This window comes from Heloderma suspectum, chromosome 12 (genome assembly GCF_057233095.1).
Source record: "Heloderma suspectum isolate Gila_16-S chromosome 12, 16-S_ref, whole genome shotgun sequence".
In the NCBI taxonomy this organism is placed as follows: Eukaryota; Metazoa; Chordata; class Lepidosauria; order Squamata; family Helodermatidae; genus Heloderma; species Heloderma suspectum.
The window spans coordinates 1,250,638-1,263,588 of record NC_139469.1 but is presented as its reverse complement, the minus strand read 5'-3'; the positions used below and the strand labels follow the sequence as shown (position 1 = coordinate 1,263,588).

The window sequence follows — 12,951 nt, the reverse complement described above, 5'->3', positions numbered from 1 at the left end:
AATCTGTTCAATTTAAACTTCTCGGAAATCCCAAAGTGAAATTCTGGATGGAACTATTTTATATCCTTATATGTGGAATTGAGCAGAAACAACTTCAGCGCCATTTGTATTTTCTAGTGGTTTTTATAAGATTAGAGGCCGAGCTTCATTTTCATTCAAATTAGTGTCATTTTGCATAGCTTCATGAACTCTCTCCAATATTTTTTTCATGGCAGGCATTATCCATGGCTAGTCAAGTTGAACTTCTCATCTTTGTCTTTCCAGTTCCAGCCATTCAATACTGGAGCCCACTGGCTGCCTTCTGGCTCTTGACAGACAAACAGGTTTTCAGGGAAGATGGCTTTGGATCATCAGATACTCTTATGGGTCAGAGTGGGATAAGACTGAGGCAGGCATTTTGTGGTTCTCTCTCATGCTGGGATATGAAGGTCTAGCCATCTCAGATGGTTCAGGGAACTGGGTAGGGAATGGAGGTCGTTTCCCAGCCAGGGTGTCTTAACAAACATATAGGACAGAGATGGAGAGAATGAAGAGGCCAGTAGATGACTGAAGGGCATTTCCATGTGCCTTGGGTGTGGTACTGTTCAGTGTGCTAAGCGGCACAGAAGTCAAACGTGAATTACTGTTCGAGGCGGATACAGTTGTTGTTCCATTATCACCACTGGGGAAGAATCAAGTCACGTCTCTCTTGACCGGGCCTAGGGTGAGGCTAGGAGTGCTTGGCCCCTTGCTCAAGAAGCCCCTGAGAAGGGAGTAGGGTTTCGAAGAAGCGCAAGCGTGGCAACCCACCCCAGCAGGATTTCGACAGGGCTTCATCCCTGGACGCCAAAAAGAGGGCTGGCGCTCAGAGAACTCGGAGGAACAAATAGGGGCTGCTGCTCCTGGTCAACGGGGCGTTGACTGGGGCGCTCTTGGCTGCTACGTCGTTCGCTTTGGTTTAACGTTTACGTGCTTCTACGGCGTGGCGCGCTGAGAAACCATTTGCTTATATCTGCTGCGTCTATTTGGCCGTTTGTTTCATCTGACGCTTCTCCTTTTGCCCTTAATGTTTATTGCACGCCGCCCCCGGGCTGCCGCGAGAAAGGGGGGCAGAGAGACGCGACACGGGTCAAGCGACAGCACGCGGGGCGGCGGCGGGCCCCGCTCCGCGCTGGCTCCGGCTTGGCCAGCGCGGGTGTCCGCGAGCGGGGCCGGCAGGGGCCTGGAAGGCCATCGGCCCAGCACAATCCGACGCACGCTTGCTCGGAGTAGGCCCGCTGGAAGGAATGGCGACCCACGTCCCGTGCCCTCCAACGGGTCCGCCCGAACTTGGATCCGTGTCGGGGTTGCCCCAAGCACGGGCGGGGCGCCAGCCGCGGGCCCGCCCGATCGCGCCAGCGACGCCGCGGCGGCGGCGGGCCCGGGCCGGGCCGGGCCGGGCCGCCTCCCCGCTCCGCTCCGGCTCCCGAGCGGGGCCCGGCCCGGCCCCGCTCTCGCCTCGGGCCGACGGCGAGCAGCGGCGGCCGCCCGGCCCCTCGCCGGCCTCGCCCGCCTGGGCGCCCTCCGGCGCTCGCCTGTGGCCGGCCCGGCATCGGGCGGCGAGGCGGCGCCGCCGGCCCGGCCCGGCCCGGCCCGGCCCGCCTCGCGCTTCGGCTTCGGCCCCCGCCCGCGCGCCCGGGAGGCTCCCCGCGCGGCGCACGCGGGGACTGCGGCTGGCCCCGGCCCGCCGCAGCGGAGAACTACCGCTCCCGGCGGCCCGCGCGCTCGGCCGGCGGGCGAGCAGGCCACAGCCGCCGCAGCGCGCGGAGCGGGCGCGGGTCCGCGCCGGACGAGGCCGGCTCGGGGAGGCGGAAGGCCGGGGGAGCCGGGCCGCGCGAGGTGGGCCTGCGCAGCTGAGGGGCGCCCGGGCGTGGGTGGGCGCCTCGCCCCGCTTGCCCGAGCCGGCGCCGCGCTTCTCCGCGGCCCGGGCCCGCGGGTGCAGCTCGCGGTCGCGCGCTTCGCGGGGAGCGGCCCGGGCCCGGGCGCAGCCAGGCCAGCCCGTCCCGACCTGCCCCCCCGAGGTGTTGGGCCGCAATCCCCTTGGTCCCCAGCCAGCGTGGGCGTCGCCGTGCTGGCTGGGGACAATGGGAACTGCGGCCCAGCTCCTCTGGCGGGGGACAGGCTGGCACTCCAGCAGCCAAGACCCGGCGAAACGGCGCGCAGCCAAGCTGTCAGCCCGGGGCGAGCGGCCGCGTCCCTTGACCCGCTGGATTTGCTGCCACCGCTGACTTCCCGTGCCTGGGCCAGGGTGCCGGTGCCAGTGCCAGCCCCAGCCCCAGCTTGGCCCTGGCACCTCTTGTGCTAGGCACGGGGCGCGGTGGCGAGGACCACAGCCGTGTGCCGGGGCGATTGCGGGGGGATGTCTGTGGCTGTGGACCGAGCCACACCCGCTCGGCCCATCTAGCTTAGTGGTGCCAGCCCTGCCCTGCCCTGCCGCACTGGCTGGCCTGGGTTTCAGGCCGGACTTTCTCCTAGTTCTCCATGGAGGCGCCAGTGGTGTTTTACGGAATCTTCCTTCCGCCTCCTGCTGTGCAAGGAGGCTGGAAGGAAGAAGGCGCTTTGCTTTTGTGGTTTTGAGGCTGATCCATCAGGCTGCTTTTTATGGTGGATCCTGGCAAAATGAAACCCAAAACGACGGGGAACGTTCTGCTGGCTGTGGTGGCCTGGAAGCGCGTGGGAGCTGCGCTGAAGGTCACCAGTGACGAGAAGTGGCCCAATTGAGGCGTGCTTGGGCTGTGCGCCTGCGCACGTGGCTTGGTGCTGGTTCTCGCCCTTGGCCCCACGGAGCGTTGCAGGGGGAGCCAAGCAGAGCTGGCCAGAAAAGAGCAGAGCTGAGGGGCCAGCCAGTGGCGCAGTCCTTGGTGTGGGATGGACACTAGAGCAAGGTTGGGCTGGCGAAAGCAGGTTGCGTGTGTGGCTTGAGGGGGGCGCTGCCTCCTGGCCCGTGCACAAGCATCGCCCTTGCGTTGACAGATGCGTGGCTAAGCTGGCTGAATGCCTGTGGACGGCTGACCCCTCTGGCCCTCCAGTCCCCGGCCCTCCTCCCTCTTGTGTCTTCCTTTGCTGCTCACGCTGGCTGCTTGTTGCTTCCCAGTAGCAGCTGCTGGACGGGTGCTTGAAGGGGTGGGGTGCAAGAGCTGCCTGTCCCACCACACGAGTGTCGCAGAGCTAAGGTTGCTCAAGCGCAGGCGCCCGCGAATGAGTTTCGTGATTGCATTTCTCTTCTTGAATGTCCTGGAGGCTTCAGCAACCTGGCTGTAGTAATAGATAAATCTTTGCAGGGGGGAAAAAGAGACCTAAATTCCCAGTGTTGTCACATTGTCTTGCGTGTGCTCTAGGGGTGATGGTGGGCTGAAAATCCCTTGAAATAGAGGATTGCTCAAGTTCTCCCCCCCCCCCCCGAGTACTTGGTCTTTTGAGTGGGACTCCCTTGCCAGTTTTCCTTCCTGGCCTGAGGTGAGGCCCTGATCCCCAGCCACAGAACTGCCTTCTGCATCCTCCACTGCAGCCATTTGGGAAATGCAGTGTGGAGAATCACTTCAGGCCAAGGTGGCTGGAGTGGGCATCTTTCCTAGGCCTCCGTCATTGGCCCAGGGACCCCCCCCCACATCAATTGGAACCCAGCCTCTGGGCAGCCCCTGGGGAGGACTCTGTCCCCACCCCTCCTAACCTATCGGCACTGCCACTTTCTGCCCGTCCAGGGCCTCTCTTCCCATGGCTGTTGCAGCAATGCTGCGGCCTGTTTCTGTGCTGGGGAGGCAGGGCTGCCGTGCAGCACCAGTGGCAGGTTGTTCAGTGTCTCAGTGAGGCAAAGCTGCACTCAGCGCCACGTTGCTAGGAAAAGGTGGATTGCAGGCGAGAGGGATGCCTGTTACCCCGAACATGGGGCCTTCATGGGATGGTTTTGTGACCTGGGAAGTCAAAGCGGCACACCGGTGCGTGTGGTGGGGGTGGCACTGTACTGGCTGCCAGCCCCTCTGAGGAAGCCCCTGGGCTGGCTGTGCGATTGCCCTGGGTTTGTTTTTCCAGATGGCTGAGCTGCCCTTGGGTGGGGAGATAAGGTCTCAGTCGTTGCTGCCGTGTTGTGCGTGTCTCGGGGGTGCCTTGTACAGGCGAAAGCTTTGTGGCTGTGTGGCTGCCCAGGTTGCCGAAGCAGCCCCGTGCCTCCTCTGGGGAGAAGGTGCGAGCGGCAGAGGCGGTGCCAGGCAGCCAGCTCTGGGCCACTTCTTGCACTGCCTCCCAGCCCCAGAGGAGCCAACTGTTTTCTCTGTCAGCGCTGTTCATATTCCTCACAATTTCCACTGCTGGTGGGGGATATGGACAAACCCACCCATGACAGGGACTGTTTTTCTGAGGACACACAAGCTTAGTCCTCTGAGTCCCAAAACCTGTGGCAGGTGCTGAACATAGTATTCCAAAGGGATTTCCACAGCCATGAGGACTAGAAGCTTCCTTGGGAAAGATCTGACGGTGTGAACCAAGGCTGAACTGAAGGCTACAATTTTTACACTTTTTATTACAAGGCAACACGTACCGTGTGGCTGGAGCAAGCTCCTCTGAAGGAAAAAACAAGCGTCCTGCTAACTGCCATTTGATGCTCATCTGTAGAGGCTCACCGTATGCAACTGAAGAAGTTGGCTGGGGCCTAGGAGAGGTTCTGCTTCTGCAGTGAACCATTTAAGATGCCACCACATTCTTATTCTCTCAGCTGAAGACTTCATGTGCCAGCTTCAAATGCCTGCATCAAGTTCCTTCCAGCATTGTGGAAACTCTCAAATTGTCCTGGCTGGCAAGCCGCCTCTGTGTCAAGGGGACTGCCAGCTCAACCTCCCATCTCTGGATTGGAACTGTGGTGCCCGGAAGCTGTGTGGCTAGAGGCTTGTTTTCCTTAGACCATTTTGGCCTGTGCTGTTTGGAAGAGCCAGGATGGTTTATTGTGAGAAAATCCCCCCAGCCCCCAGTTCCCCTGCTGACTTCATCCTGTCTGCTGAAAGAGTTTGGCAAGGGCCAGGTGATGCCAGGTCGGTGGGAATTGGGGCCTCTCTGCTGCGGGATGGCCTCCATGGCACTGGGCTGCTGGCAGGAGAGCCTAGAGAGTCCTGGCATTGCTCTGGGTTTGGGCTTTCCCCAGTGCTTTTCCTCAGCAGTGCAAAGGCGGGGCAACTCTGCACAAGGCATCATTGTTCCAGGGAGCGGAGCGGAGCGGAGCAGAGCCCTGCAGTCCAGTTGGCTCTGGGGCGCGTGCGCGCGTGCAGATCAAGCAGCCTCACAATCTGTGACTGGATAGGGCAGCCCATCTACAGTCGCAGACCAATGGAGGGGTGTCCCCCCCATATGATCTCCTCAGTGGAAGTGGCAAGGAAGTCAGGGTGTGTGTGTATGTGTGTGGTGGCGGTGGGGGGAGTGTTTTTGCCAAGAATTCAGTAGGAAAGGAAAAAAACGGACTGCTCCTCTCATCAAAATGCCGTGGCCCTCTTGGTCCAGCTCCCAGCGATGCTGGCCTGGTTTTCTGGCCGCATCACGTGGCCGGCTGGCATCACGTGGTGGAAGGAAGCAGCTTTGTGGCGAACGAACCTCGGATCGCCCCCTGCGCCACACAGAGGAGGGGGGGGAGGGCCTCTCTGGCTCCAGCGGATTGGGCAGGCAGAGCGGCTGCCTCTTCGCCACACCTCGCAGTGCCTTGGCTCTCCAGCAGTGCAGCTCAGCCTGCCGCCTCTGCACCAGCTGTGGATTTGCAGTTGAGAGCCGACTGCAGGTGCGAGGCGGGACTGGCGCTCTGCGAGGAGGGGCACCCACCATAGCAGAGCAGCGGGAGCCTTTGGGTGGGGGCGGGCTCGCTGCAGGCGCCGGTGGCTGGTGGTTTGTCGTCTGCTGCACAGGAGTTGTTGCTGGACTCGTGGCTGGCCTGCTCTGTCCAGCTGACCTTTATGAGAAGAGGTGTCTGGAGGACGGCATGTCTGGCTGCTGGCACATAGGACGGTTTCCGTGATGTCACCTGGCTGTGCCTGATGCTTTGGGTGATTACTGATTGGTGCAGGGGCTTTGTGGTGCTGTGCGAATGACTGACCTGGGTAGCTGGAAGAGGGCCCGTCTTCCCTTGGGATAAATTCTTTCCGCAGGACAACCTCGCGTGCACTATAGTTCTCTGCGAGTCAAGCGAGAGAGGCTGTCAGCCACTACCCAGTCCAGAGAAAAGGGGTTTGCCGTGCATGTGTGTGTGTCTGTGTGAGTGCTGTTCTCCGTCATGGGCAATGGAGGTGGCTGTAATGGGATCCCGGCTTTTGAGCCCCTGCCAGCCTTGCAACAAAGCCACGCTGCCCAGGCCTCTTACCAAGGGGAGCTCTGCTCAGCACTTCCCAAGTTAGACATGCAGACACTGAGATGCAGTTGATCCCTTGGTAAAATGTATAAATTAGAATTCCAGTGAAAAGCCTTTCTAGTTTTGTTTTGTTTTTAAATTGGTTTTGGCATGGAGGAGGAGATCGGAAGGAGGGGAAGGCAGGCGTGGAAGGCCTGGATGGACTCAGGGAAGACACCACTTCCACGGGGAAAGGCAAGGGCCAGAAATTGCTCTTGGATCCACCCACCCTTCCTACTCACTGACTTTTCCACTTCAGGGCTGGGAAATGGCCTTGTAATCCCCAGAATACAGAAGAGCCGCCTGGCTTCGCCTGCAACATCCACGCTGGTAGCAGCGTCTCTCCAACCATCTTTGTCTCTTGCTTTCTTTTTCAGGCCAGTCATAAAGCATGTCCAGTGACCCTCCTCCACCTTACCCAGGGGGGCCATCTGCCCTGCTCACAGAAGAGAAGGGTGATCACCCTTTCCCAGCAGGTAAGACCCAGAATGAGGGGAAGCCCTGCTTGGATGCTGAGCTTCTCCCAGTCTGCTGATGGTCCCTCGAGGCCGGGGAGAGGCGTCTGCTGGAAACTTGCCGTGGACAGACTAGCGAGGCTACTGAAGGGGCCCGAGTTTGAGGCAGGCCGATAACCTTGTGGCAGCTGTTTCCACAGCCCTGGAAAGGAGCTTGGCTCAGCCCCCTGCTTGCCTCCCCCACTGGGGTAGGGAGACATTCGCTGGCAGCCTCTCTCACAGCTTCAGTTCCACTGTGCTCTGCTCTGTAAATGGAAACAGTTCCTTTCTTTTGGTGTCCTCCTCCAGGCAGAGTCTCGCCCAGCATGGTACAGCCACCTTCGGATAGTGGCCCCCCACCATATGAACCGCCTTCACATCCAGGTTTCATTCCCCCACCTGTGCCCACAGATGGCTCCATGGCCTACATGCCACCTGGTGAGTGGAGGGGGAGGCAGGAATCCTGAAGGTGGGACCCAGGTGGTCATACCTCTCTTGAGCCGGGCTGTGTGTGAGAGCGGGGGGTGGGGGGTGGGAGTGAGAATAACTGAGACAGGGGTGGGTAATCCTTTTGGCCATGAGGACCGTGTGCAATGCTGGGTGGTGGGGCAGGATCCATGGCACAGACACCCCCTCCCCCCAAGCATGCACAAATTGGGTGGCTTAAACCTCCCCTCTCTGCCCACTGAGATCATGAGATGGGAGAGGGCAGTGTTTCAGTCAGCTGTTTCTTCGCAGCAGTAGAATCACTGGGAGGAGGGTCAGGGTGAGGCCTCCCCCTGCAGTGACCCTGATATGGATGGCTGTTTTCCTCACTAAGACATACATGTATATGCCAAAGTGCCACTCCTGATACCCAGTTAACAGCACAGCTACTGATGATGGTGGAAGCCGAAATACTTAGTTTAATTTTTATATGTGTGTCATTCTCTCATTCATTGTTGTTGTTGTTCAGTCGTTCAGTTGTGTCCGACTCTTCGTGACCCCATGGACCATAGCACGCCAGGCCTTCCTGTCCTCCGCTTTCTCCCGGAGTGTGCTCAAATTCGTATTCGTTGCATCGGTGATGCTATCTAGCCATCTCATCCTCTGCCGTCCCCTTCTCATTCATACATACATACATACATATATTACACACACACATACACACACACACACACACATATATATATATATATATATATATATAGACACACACATACACACATACATACATACATATGAATGAGAGAATGGCACACATATAAAAATTAAACTAAGTATTTCGGCTTCCGCCATCATCAGTATATATTCATATATATATGAATGACACACACACACAGTTGTCCTCATGCAAATGGGTTTCCCTGCTGCTATTAATCAGCAATCTGTTTGCCATCCCCTGGCTCATTGATGGCTGACCAGTTTGGCAACATGAGAAAGTGGGCGGGCGGGCAGCCTGTGGCTCTGCAGGGGCACAGAATGGCCCAGGGCCATGGGCTGTCTGTATGTGAAGTAAGGGGCCTCTGAGCATACCTCCACTGTATGGTGGTAATCAACAAGACTGAACGCACTGCCCCTGTGTGGAAATGCTGGATTATGTCAAAGCAGGGCTTTCTCCCCAAGGGGTTCCCTTCCCAGGTGACGTGACCTGCAAATCCCCACCTGGCTTCCCCGTCTGGGAATTCCTCCACAGGGATTGGGGCATACAACAGCGCCATCGCAGTGTGAAGCAGCTGGCAAGAGGGAGGCAGGATTTGGAGGCAGCTGTAGACTGGAGAGATAGACACAGGCGCACACCTCCAAGCGAGCAGGCGTGGGAAACGGGGCTTTTCCAGGCCTTAGAAATGTGGAGTTGGTTTGGATAGCCATTGTCCTTCACCCCTTGACATGTGGGCTGGAGTCAGGCATTGCTACTTTGAGAGGTCCAAGTAAGGCTGAGATCTCAGGGGGCAGCTACCCCAGGATACCTAGGTATAATGTGGTTGTGGCAGATTGACTACAATTCCAAGATCCTTCTCACACAATCACAAGCTGAATATGAGCCAGCAGTGTGACGTGGCTGCAAAAAAGGCAAATGCAATTTTAGGTTGCATCAAGAGAAGTATAGTTTCTAAATCATGGGAAGCCCTAGTTCTACTCTACTTTGCACTGGTTAGAGCTCACCTCAAATACTGTGGTCAGTTCTGGACACCACACTTGAAGGTTTCAGATAAATTGGAATGAGTTCAGAGAAGGGCAACAAAGATTATCAGGGGACTAGAAACTAAGTCCAATGAGAAAAGATTAAAGGAACTGGGTCTGTTTAGCCTTGAGAAGCAAAGACCAAGGGGGGATATGACAGCACTCTTCAAGTACCTAAACACAGAAAAGGGACACAACCTGTTTTCTATCATCCAAGACTGTAGGATATGAAATAATGCGCTTAAGTTATAGGAGGGCAGACCTTGGTTGAACATCAGGAAAAACTAACTAATGGTCAGAACAGTCAGACCATGAAACCAACTGCCTAGGGAGGTGGTGGGCTCTCTGCTGCTGGATGTATTCAAGCAGAAACTGGACAGCTGTCTGTGCTCTAAACTGGATTCCTGCACTGAGCAGGGGGTTGGACTCGATGGCTTAAGTGGCCCCTTCCAACTCTATGATTCTCTTTTATGTAAAATGTTTCTATCCTGCCTTTGTGCTATAAAGAGCCTTCAAGGTTGCCAATTATAGCAGTAAAAAGAACAAAAAACGAAAACCATGGAAGCAGTGCAAGTGAAGAGCACCGGCCCATATCAATAAGATCACTTTCAGCCAGTTGACATGACTTGGTCTTTAACCCCCAAGCAAATGGAAAGGACGGCCTGGTGTCTCAACTGTAGTAGTGATGGCCCCAGGCAAATACTTTGTGTAGGCAAGGGCGCTGCCATGGAAAGGGCCCCCGACCTCCTAATCATCGCCAAGCCGGAGCTACCTGAAGGAAGGTCTCAGCAGCTCATCTTGTCTGAACGACAGGCTCGTCGTACGTGCCACCTCCTCTCTCTGCTGGAGACCCTGGAGAGATGCCAGGACTCAGGCTACATGGGCTGTTGCTCTGGGTCGGCATGAGCAGCTCCTTCAGATTCATACAGTGGCTGGGAAAGCAGCCAGATTCCACCCAGGTCTGGGCTGCTGTGGTGCAAGAAGGACTGTGGGCAGGCCGCTTCCCAGCACCGTAAAGTTGGCTGGCAAAGCCTTTCTTGGTAAGGTGCACCGGTCCTAGCCGAAGCCATCATGTCTCAGCCCGCAGTGAGTGGGCATGGTGGGAGAGAGGCCACGCTTGCCTGGATGGCTACTTTTGGGGGCAGCTGGGCTGCAAGCCACCCACATTCCTGTTTTTCTGTGTTTTGGTGGGTGCCACACCTGGAGTGAATCTCTGCGCTTTCTCTCTAGGAGGCTACTACATGCCGCCAGGACCGCATGTCTCCATGGGCTACTACCCTCCCACAGGCCCCTACGCCCCTGCAGGAGGTCAAACGGCGACAGTCCTGGTGCCATCGGGGGCGGCAACCACTGTGACCGTCCTGCAGGGGGAGATCTTCCAGGCTGCCCCTGTCCCCACCATGTGCCCGCACTGTCAGCAGGCAATCACCACCAAGATCAGCCATGAGATTGGCCTCATGAACTTCCTCCTGGGCTTCTTCTGCTGCTTCGTGGGGTATGTCAGGGGCAGGCTGGCCGGCTGGCCTGGTTGCTTCTTTCCCACAGCCAGGAAGCTGGGTTTGCAGTAGGAGAAAGGGCTGAGCCAGCCCAAGCAGCTGCTTCAGCTGCCCCTGGCTTTCCAGGCTTCTGCCTTTGGAGGCTTCCTCGGGCCGTCTCCCGGCATCTGACTTGGCTGAAATGCTCCTCCTGAGGCTGCTGGAGGTTGCAACAGGTCTGGCTGGTCTTCCCAGAGCCCTTGGGAGTGGGAGGTCCCGGAGTTTAGATGTGGAGGGGCGGGCCACTGGCTCCGGATGGCTTTTTCCATTTGGCCCTCACCAGCCCACCTTGCCGGGAGTGTGTGGGGACTAGCAAGACAGAAGCTGTGCGAGACTTGCAGCGGGCAGGCTGCTGGGTGTCACGTTCACAGGTTTCTCCCCTCCCTTCCAGGTGCGACCTTGGCTGCTGCCTGATTCCATGCCTGATAGATGAATTCAAGGACGTGACCCACACCTGCCCCAACTGCAAGGGCTACATCTGCACATACAAGCGCATGTGCTAGCAGCACCCACCGGGCCAGGGGACAGTGGCTTCCCTTTCCTGGTGCTGCTCTGACTTGCCCACGTCCAATGCTTCCTTGCTTGTGTCTTTCCTTCTCCCTCCATCGCAGAGAGATCCCAAGGCCTCAGGACTTTGCTGTCTGAGACTGCCGGGGATCTACTGGGCAGGTGCCACTAAAGTGGAGGCCTCTGGGAAGTAGGTGTGAGGCAGGGGAATAGTGGCAGGCCTCTTCCGTTGCATTTCTCTCTCTCTCTCTCGTGTGTAGGTACTTCTCCTGCCACTCAAGAAGGGGAGCCTCTCTGCCCAAGCTCCTGGTGCTTGGCTAAGACTGGGCCGCTAATGTGAGGAAGGCCTTGTCCCTGCAAGGCACAGGGCAGGCCCGAGGCGCAGCGTTCGCTTTGACATCTCCTCGTGTGATGTCCAGAGAGGAAGCGGCAGGGCCCTGCAGTTGCTCGGCTGCGTTTCTCAGTTGTTGGCTTTCTCGACCCCCCTTGGCATTGCACACAGGGAGCCCCACTGCTCCGTCCTCTCAAAACGTGAGAAGGGAACGTTTGAAGGGATTTTTTTGCCCTGAAATTTTAGAATCTTTTCTTGGATTCTAGAATCTTAATTCTTTTTTAAACTGTGCTTGGCTTGGTTTGTGCTCTGCTTTTATTTTGCGCTGGACCTAAAGGCTGCATGTTTTTGTGGGGCATGTGGAGGCACAAACATGTCTGTTGGGGAGACCAGCTTCCTTCACAGCCAGGGCAGAAACTAGCTGCCCCGGCCCATGTTTCTGTTGCCTGCTGCTGTTCCCCCTGCAAGAGGGACAGGTGGCCCCAGGGTCGACTTGAGAGCCTTCAGTTCCAGGACAGGAACACTTCGCAGGGTTCGTGGTCACAACCTCCACTTACAGTATGGGAAGTTGGCCCTGCCCTGCTCCCCTTGTGCTTTGCTGCCTTGGTCAGGCAGTTCCTTGCCTTTGCGTCTCCTCTCCAGGTGGTGGGGCTGTGCCCAATGCCTGGTCTCTTCCATTCATGTTTGTCCTACGATAAACATTCAGGGGAGGCCAAGAGCTGGGGCAGGAGCTCCTCTGCACGTAGACATTTCCCCGCACCTCAAGCGTGTAAATATCTTGGCAAATCTACACACCAGTATGCCTCTCTTGAGTTGTTTTGGGATTTGTTTTGGGGATTAAAACTCTAACCATGACCAACTGAAATGTGAAAAACCTGTACACCCTTCCCCTACTTTGTTTTGCACTAATTTCTCGACAGACACCACTGTCTTGCACTGATGAGCAATAGGACAAAATGGGCCTAGAGGTTTGTGCTGGGATTCTAGGCAGAGGGGCCACTTGGCAAATCCTCCATTTCAGTGGCCTGATGCCACTGCTGCCTGGTATGCATGCCTCTTCCCCGTTTGTGCCTCCAGAGCGTGTGGCCTTTTCCTCCTTTGACATGAGTACTCTCTCTAGCTACCCATCCTGCCTGGCCCCAGGCTCCTAGCCCACCCATAGGGCTCCCATGGTGATTCAGCAACGCAAAGGCCCTTGGTTCTGAATGTGACTGATGCATCTGTGAAGTGTTTTGAACTAGCAGGAAGTTTTCATGCTGTTACTACTCAGAGAGAAGTAACCCGTTGGCGCTTTTCCATGTTTGTATGTAAATAAAAGATGGACCCACCAGGCTGTGTGTGTGATTGCTCGGGGTGGGAGAGATGAGCTTGGGGAGGGCTAGGCTGCCACAGATGGGTGTGCTTTAGGTCAGAGAAGGAAGACAGACAACTGTCTTTTAATACCTTTGGGCAAGATAGAGGCAGGGGCAGGGAGAAGAGGGGAAGCTGGAAGTTACTCTGGCTTCATCTTTGGGGAAAAAGGGAGTCCCTCTGCAGCTGAGCAGT

General features: G+C 57.0%; 1 protein-coding gene across 4 annotated transcripts; it reads left to right on the top strand.

Annotated features, from left to right (window-relative positions):
* The first annotated feature begins 1,739 nt into the window (after nt 1–1,739).
* Nucleotides 1,740–12,737, top strand: CDIP1 (cell death inducing p53 target 1). 4 transcript variants are annotated; one of them, XM_084818005.1, is made up of 5 exons: nt 1,740–1,857; nt 6,754–6,852; nt 7,180–7,308; nt 10,264–10,528; nt 10,960–12,737. In XM_084818005.1, the coding sequence occupies exons 2-5, from the start codon at nt 6,768–6,770 to the stop codon at nt 11,069–11,071; spliced, it is 591 nt and encodes a 196-aa protein (XP_084674131.1). In that variant the 5' UTR covers nt 1,740–1,857; nt 6,754–6,767; the 3' UTR covers nt 11,072–12,737. The 4 variants fall into 4 exon arrangements, with proteins under 4 accessions (XP_084674131.1, XP_084674134.1, XP_084674132.1 ...); XM_084818008.1 differs by lacking the exon at nt 1,740–1,857 and adding an exon at nt 5,009–5,029; XM_084818006.1 differs by lacking the exon at nt 1,740–1,857 and adding an exon at nt 5,554–6,035.
* The last annotated feature ends 214 nt before the right edge of the window (nt 12,738–12,951 follow it).